This window comes from Bison bison, unplaced genomic scaffold (assembly GCF_000754665.1).
Source record: "Bison bison bison isolate TAMUID 2011002044 unplaced genomic scaffold, Bison_UMD1.0 scf7180017864527, whole genome shotgun sequence".
NCBI classification, from domain to species: domain Eukaryota; kingdom Metazoa; phylum Chordata; class Mammalia; order Artiodactyla; family Bovidae; genus Bison; species Bison bison.
In genome coordinates this window covers 915,653-922,864 of record NW_011495078.1, presented here as the reverse complement: position 1 = coordinate 922,864, position 7,212 = coordinate 915,653, and the positions used below count along the sequence as shown (strand labels likewise).

At 65.7% G+C, this 7,212-nt stretch overlaps 1 protein-coding gene across 2 annotated transcripts in view; it reads left to right on the top strand.

Annotated features, from left to right (window-relative positions):
- F7 (coagulation factor VII (serum prothrombin conversion accelerator)) overlaps positions 1-4,987 on the top strand; it is a 6,062-nt gene extending 1,075 nt beyond the window's left edge. Inside the window, exons 2-8 of one of the 2 annotated variants that reach the window (XM_010831451.1) lie at positions 45-205; positions 1,979-2,003; positions 2,073-2,186; positions 2,628-2,768; positions 3,309-3,418; positions 3,682-3,805; positions 4,331-4,987. In XM_010831451.1, coding sequence (XP_010829753.1) covers positions 45-205; positions 1,979-2,003; positions 2,073-2,186; positions 2,628-2,768; positions 3,309-3,418; positions 3,682-3,805; positions 4,331-4,929 — 1,274 coding nt within the window. In that variant the 3' untranslated portion in view covers positions 4,930-4,987. Of the gene's footprint in view, positions 1-32; positions 206-1,978; positions 2,004-2,072; positions 2,187-2,627; positions 2,769-3,308; positions 3,419-3,681; positions 3,806-4,330 lie in introns of both variants that reach the window. The other variant, XM_010831450.1, reaches the window with a different exon arrangement.
- The last annotated feature ends 2,225 nt before the right edge of the window (positions 4,988-7,212 follow it).

The window sequence follows — 7,212 nt, the reverse complement described above, 5'->3', positions numbered from 1 at the left end:
GGGGACGGTGCCGGCACCCCCGCATCTCACAGCACGCCCCCCAGTCTTCCTGCCCCAGGAGCAGGCCCTCAGCATCCTGCATCGGCCTCGGCGTGCCAACGGGTTCCTGGAGGAGCTGCTGCCGGGCTCGCTGGAGCGGGAGTGCAGGGAGGAGCTCTGCTCCTTCGAGGAAGCCCACGAGATCTTCCGCAACGAGGAGAGGACGGTGAGCTCGCCCGGTGCACTGGGGGCAGCCGGTGGGCTCTGGGCGCCGGGGGCTGGGGTCTCCCCATGCTGAGACCCCCTGCACACACCCTCACTCCTCATCCAGAAGCACAGTTTCCTGTGCCCCCATCCCCCCAAGGATGGCCCCCTGACCCCGTAAGCCGTCCAGGCCCCGGGCAGGGCCGCCTGTCCAGCAGCCCTCAGAGACCCATCGGAGCCATCAGAGACCCTGGCCAGGGCCGCCTCAGGGATGCTCGAGTGAGGAGGGCACACCTAGGGAGCCTGTTCCTCCCCCAGCGGGGCGGAGCAGGCAGAGCGGGCCTCCCCTCCTGTCCACAAGCAAAGAGATGCCCGCTGAAATCGTCTCCTTCCAGGGGGCTGAGGATCAGGAGGCCAGGAGACAGGACCCTCTCTCCCCGCACACTCGAGGGACACCCCACACAGGACACACATCTGACACGCATAGGACACACATCTGACACGCGTGGGACACACATCTGTCATGGGACACGAATCACACACACAGGACACACATCTCACACGCATAGAACACGTGCCTGGCACGGGACACACATCACATACACAGGACACATGTCTCACACGCACGGGACACACACCTGACACGGGACACACATCACACACATAGAACACACGTCTCACACGCATAGAACACGTGCCTGGCACGGGACACACATCACATACACAGGACACATGTCTCACATGCATAGGACACACATCTGACACAGGACATGCATCACACACAGGACACACATCTCACGCACACAGGACACACATCTCACACGCATAGAACACACGCCTGGCACAGACACACATCACACACAGGATGCATGTCTCACACGCATAGGACACACACCTGGCATAGCACACACTCCGCACTCGCAGGCAGGGCTCACACGACCCTTCCCAGGCGTGCTGAGGATGGTCACCCCTTGAGTCTGTGTGTGTGTTAGTTGCTCATTCGTGTCCAACCCTTTGTGACCCCATGGACTATAGCCCGCCAGGCTCCTCTGTCCATGGGGTTTCTCCAGGCAAGAACACCGGAGTGGGTTGCCATGCCTTCCTCCAGGGATCATCCCCTGCATTGGCGGGCAGCTTCTTTACCACTAGCGCCACCTGCGAAGCCCTCGGGGAGCATGCTGTGCTGTGCTGAGTTGCTCAGTCACAGACTCTCTGTGACCCCATGCATTGTAGCCACCAGGCTCCCCTGTCCATGATTCTCAGGCAAGAGTGCTGGAGTGGGTTGTGGTTTTCAGAACCTTCCAGCCGTTTTCACCTTGTTTTATTCTCACAGTAACACTGAGTTGTTTCTCACTGGCCTAAAGATCCCTGGGGAGTCACTGTTACTGACGAGGCCCCTGAAACTGGCAGGGCACTCGTGCGTGTCTTTTCCACATTCTCCTCGGTCAGCGGGTGTCTGGACGGTCAGCACAGCATCGGGAGCAGCCCCGGAGGCTCGGGGAGCGTGGGGTCTCGTCCGTGTTCACAGCTCCATGGCAGGGCTGGTGCTGAAGCCTGGGGTTGGGACTTGGGAGAGGACATTCGGACCTCTGTGGCCTTAGCAATGGGAGGGGCGGGTATTAGAGAAAAAACTCGCTTCCCTAGATGAACCCACCTGTCTCCATAGAGCGGTGTGGCTTCCAGAGCCCACAGGGAGGGCTGGTCAGAAGCCCCAGCTGCCTGGCGCCTCCCCCGCAGGGACGTGAACGCTTGCCCTGGCGCCCACGTCTCACGCGGCTTCCTCTTGCTCCCTCAGAGGCAGTTCTGGGTTTCCTACAATGGTGAGTAGGTGACTCCGACCCCATTTGCCGCTAGCCCCCGTCAGCCTTGTAACAGCGACTCGCCCGCAGACGGGGACCAGTGCGCCTCCAGCCCCTGCCAGAACGGGGGCTCCTGTGAGGACCAGCTCCAGTCCTACATCTGCTTCTGCCCCGACGGCTTCGAGGGCCGGAACTGTGAGACCGGTGAGGAGCGGGGCCGGGAGGCTGCCGACTCACCAGGCGGGAGGGGCCTCGGCACCCTCGCAGGCTTCCACCCGGGCGTCTTGGGTGCGGGGTTCTGCGTGCTGGCCCGCTGGACGCCCTGTCCGCTTCTGGGCTCTGGGTGCGGGGCAAGGCTGGGGAAGCCACTCATCTCTGTCAGCTCCCCTGCTCCTTGGCATGGGGGTCCCACAGCCCCAGTGGCCAATGTGCTCAGACCCAGGACCCCCAGGCCCGGTCTCACCCTCCTGGGTCGTCTGTGGGGTGTCCCCTGAGCCGGGACCCCCAGGCCCGGTCTCACCCTCCTGGATTGTCTGCGGGGTGTCCCCTTCCTCCGCGCAGGCCTGGCCCCTGGCCCAGGGAGGGGCAGCCACCGGGCTTCCTGCCCTGACCAGGGGCCGTGTCAGCTGTGCCCTGTGTCCGCAGACAAGCAGAGCCAGCTGATCTGCGCCAACGACAATGGCGGCTGTGAGCAGTACTGTGGGGCCGACCCGGGGGCCGGGCGCTTCTGCTGGTGCCATGAGGGCTACGCGCTCCAGGCAGACGGGGTGTCCTGCGCGCCCACAGGTGAGGACCTGGGCCGAGTGCTTCCACTCCCGCTGAGCGCCACCGCCCTGCTGTGTGTCCTCTGTAGCCAAAAGGTGGGCCCCAGGGGAGCATCCCTGAGCCTCACCAGGGCGAGGGGGTGCTCTGGGCGGAGGGAGGAGGCATCCTCGCCAGCCCTGGTCTCCCGAGGATCGTGCGAGCGGCCTCGTCCAGGAGCCCAGAGAGAGCGGCCCCCTCAAACGCTGTCCCCTCTGGCCTGGGGCTTTCCCGGAGGCGGGTGGGAACCAAGAGCAGGGGTGGAGAGTGGCCAGGCTGCCTGAGACGCTGCTCACCCCGCGCAGCACGTCCCGGGCCCTTTGGTGGCGTCAGGCTGCCTGTATCCACCCCCGGATACACCAGCAGGACCCAGGCCCACGGGCCCTGCCGCCCGGCCCCAGCAGCTCCCCCAGGGCCCCCGAAACCCCGGCCAAGAGCGGGCGCAGCCGCCAACACGGGGCACTCACTGGTGCAGCCGCACAGCCTCCACCTCACCCACGTCCTGCTGACTTCTGTCCCACACAGTGGAGTATCCGTGCGGGAAAATACCTGTTCTGGAAAAAAGAAATGGCAGCAAGCCCCAAGGGCGAATTGTGGGGGGCCACGTCTGCCCCAGAGGGGAATGCCCCTGGCAGGTGAGGCTGCAGGCCTGGGGGAGGGAGGGCAGGGTCGCCCAGCAGGTGAACCTCTAGGACCGCTGGGTTGGGCCTGGCTGACGCTCTGCCAGAGCAGAGGACCCCAGCCCGGCATTTCCACGCTCTGGCCGGGGCCCACTCGCTCCCTGTCCCCTTACCTGGACGGACGCAGAGCCTCCCGCAGCCCCCACACGGGTGCAGGGAGGGGAGCCCCAGGTGGCCGTGACCATGACGTCATCCCCGCTGTGTGCCACGCCCACCAGGCCATGCTGAAGCTGAACGGGGCGCTGCTGTGCGGGGGCACCCTGGTCGGCCCGGCCTGGGTGGTCTCCGCCGCCCACTGCTTCGAAAGGCTCCGGAGCAGGGGGAACCTGACGGCTGTGCTGGGTAGGTGGTGCGGGTGCCCCCCCCACCCCGCAGAGCAGGCCCTCAGAGGAGAGTCTCGGGGCCAAGATTCCGGGCTTCCAACCACTGCTCCCACGAGCAGCGGCGACTTTCCCAGAGAGAGACGCATGCAGGCAGCGTGTGAGCAGGCCCCACACCCCCGGGCCCCTGTGCCCACCCCCCGCAGCCTCTCCCGTCCACACGCAGCCCCGGGTGACTCCGCTCCCACCAGGAGCCCCACAGGGGTGCCCTCCCCAGGTGCTCTGCCCGGCGGGCTTACCGGATGACTGGGGCCCCAGGGGGCAGGGGAACTGAGGCACCCCTCCTCATGCACCATGCTGCCCGCCCAAACCCCACTCACACCTCCAGCAACTCTGAGTCTGGATTCTCCCCAACTCTCCTGCCGGCAGCCCCGGGAGGATGCCCACCCACCCTGGGGGGCGGAACGTGTGCCCCTCTCTCCCAGGAAAGGAGCCTGTGGTCCGTGTGGCGAGGGGGGCAACAGCAGATGGTCCTGGTACTCTGCAGGCGAGCACGACCTCAGCCGCGTGGAGGGCCCAGAGCAGGAGCGGCGGGTGGCGCAGATCATTGTCCCCAAGCAGTACGTGCCGGGCAAGACGGACCACGACGTGGCCCTGCTGCAGCTGGCCCAGCCCGTGGCCCTGGGCGACCACGTGGCACCCCTCTGTCTGCCCGACCCGGACTTCGCGGACCAGACGCTGGCCTTCGTGCGCTTCTCGGCCGTCAGCGGCTGGGGCCAGCTCCTGGAGCGCGGGGTCACCGCCCGCAAGCTCATGGTGGTGCTGGTGCCCCGGCTGCTAACCCAGGACTGCCTGCAGCAGTCGCGCCAGAGGCCTGGCGGGCCTGTGGTCACGGACAACATGTTCTGCGCTGGCTATAGCGACGGCAGCAAGGATGCCTGCAAGGGGGACAGCGGGGGCCCGCACGCCACACGCTTCCGGGGCACCTGGTTCCTGACCGGCGTCGTCAGCTGGGGCGAGGGCTGCGCGGCAGCCGGCCACTTTGGGATCTACACGCGGGTCTCCCGCTACACGGCCTGGCTGCGGCAGCTGATGGGCCACCCGCCGTCCAAGCAGGGCTTCTTCCAGGTCCCGCTGCTGCCCTAGCCCCTGCCCTGCAAATAAAGCTGCTGAGCGTGCCTGGCGCCCAGGCGCCAAAGGCGGAGATTCTCCTGTGGTTCCGGGGCAGGGAAGCGGGGGGAGGGAAACAGAAATGGAGACTGGGAGATGGAGAGACACAGAGAGGGAGGGAGAGATGGAGGGCGGGAGAGAGAAAGACCCAGAGTCAGAGACAGACGAGGAGGGTGGCAAAGGGGCCCTGGAGGCGCAGGAGGCATTGGAAGTGTCTGGACCGAACCGGAGGCCACACACGCGGGCAGCACAGGGCCGGTGCCGTCCTCGCTGTGACCTGCGCCACTTCCAGTCTGGCTTGTCACTCACCCTAGCGTTGTGTCTTCATTCTGGGTAAATGTGAGCACCCCCCACTCCCCATGGTGATCGGCCTTCCACGTCCCTCTGAGTGTGCGGCACAAGCAGCCTCGAATGCTGCATGCCTGCCCCTCCCCTGCCCCCTGCCCACAGGCAGGCCCGCCCCCTCCTGCTCTCCCTGCATGGGACCCTCGTGCTGGTCCTTGAGCCGGGCTCCTCCACAGTCACCAGCTTTGCTGAAGTGAACTCTCACGTGAAGCCATTTCCAATGCAGACGCTCTCCTGGGTTTGGGGGCTGCGTGTCTCTCCCAGCTGAGGCCCCAGGAGACCACACAAGCCTGAGGACCGGCAGGGCCCTCCGCAGAACGCAGGCTCCCAGGTCCCCCCAGCTCGGCAGGGTGGGCGGGGCCCTCAGCCTACTTTTTATGGAGTCTCTCAGGTGACAGTCACACAGGCTGCAGGGGTGGAGGAAAGAGGAACCAGGTCGGGGAGCTCCAGACCCCACCCAAGCCTGGCCTGGTGGGTGCCCGCACCCTCGGGTCTCATCTGTCCAGCCCAGTACACCACACTTAGGGTTTTGGGGCCATGCCCTGCCGGACGGTCCAGCCATGCCTCGTGTCCCGAGCAGGGCTGGGAGAGCCTGGCCATGCGCCTGGACATACCCATCGCTCAGGCTGCCCAAAACAGCAGTGCTGAGTTGCTGGGTCAGAGGCCCCCGGGAGAAGAAGTCGTCAGACTTGCAGACTCGTGTGCTCACCGCCTGGCCTCCGCTGCCCCAGGCAGGCGGTAGTCTTTGGGGTTCTCACTGGGCACACACGTCAAGCACCCCGACCCTGGGCTGGGCCCCCTGGGGCCACTCCGGCTCCAGCTTGGCTGGTGCCCGCAGCCTCACCACTAACCCTCTCTGCCCCCCGTTTCATCTGTAAATGGGGTCCTGCTTCCATGAAACCGGAGCAGGCGGGATGAGGTGTGGGGACGATGGGTCACCCGGCTGTGGACCGTGAAGCGGGTTGTCCAGCATTCACGCAACCCCAGCTCACAGCTTAGGCTACAGACACTCGGGAGACTCTAGCCAAGATGTCCCAGGCCCCCAGAGACCTCAAGCCCAGAGCCTGCTGTTTCTTCCTGAATCGAAAGCTGGCTGGGCTCCTCTTCCTGGAAGAGGAGGGGAGGGGGCTGAAGGGACTGACTGGGTCCTGGGTGGGCCTCACCACACCCAGCAATGTTGGGGAGCATCGCCTGCCCAGACTGCTGGGTGCAGGCACGGGGCAGGGGCGACGCAGAGAACAGAGGAGACCTCACTTTACCACAGCGACCTCTCTGCCAAAGACCAGCCCTGCCTGGGTGCCCAGCGGGAGCGTCTGGGGACATCACAGTCCGTTCAGCGCGCTGGCGCTTGCCCCGCACCTGCTGTGAGCGGAGCCTCTCTCCACGCTGGACACAGGCCTGGTGCGCAGGCGTCCCACGTGGGGCTGGGCGGGCATGCTCGGCCAACAACAGAGCGTGACCCCCTTGCTTCCCAGGACCGCCCGTTGGCAGCTCGCAGACGTCTCCCTGCAGAGCCCCGCTCAGCCGCAGCGGTCGCGTCCCACCCCTGCTGCTCCCCAGAGGGGCGCTTCCTGGCTGGGAGAGCAGCCCCCAGCCCAGCGTGGTGCCCTCACCTCCCACCCAGCCTGGTAGAAAGCCCTGGGTCCTAACCCCACGCCCACACCCATGGCCGTGGACGGCACCCCGCCTCTCTCTAAAGCTCAGTTTTCCGTCCTAGAAAAACAGATGGGGAAATGAGACATGACTTTTATCATGGTCGTAAAGATGAGAACAGAGCTGGATGTGGACGTCTGGGAACCACACAACGACGCTCCTGTTCTCAGAACAAAGTGCTCTGCGCACACGCCAGGCCCCTGGACACGGCTCAGGATGAGAGTGAGCTCGGCCGGGACCTCCCTGGGGCTGCAGGGACAG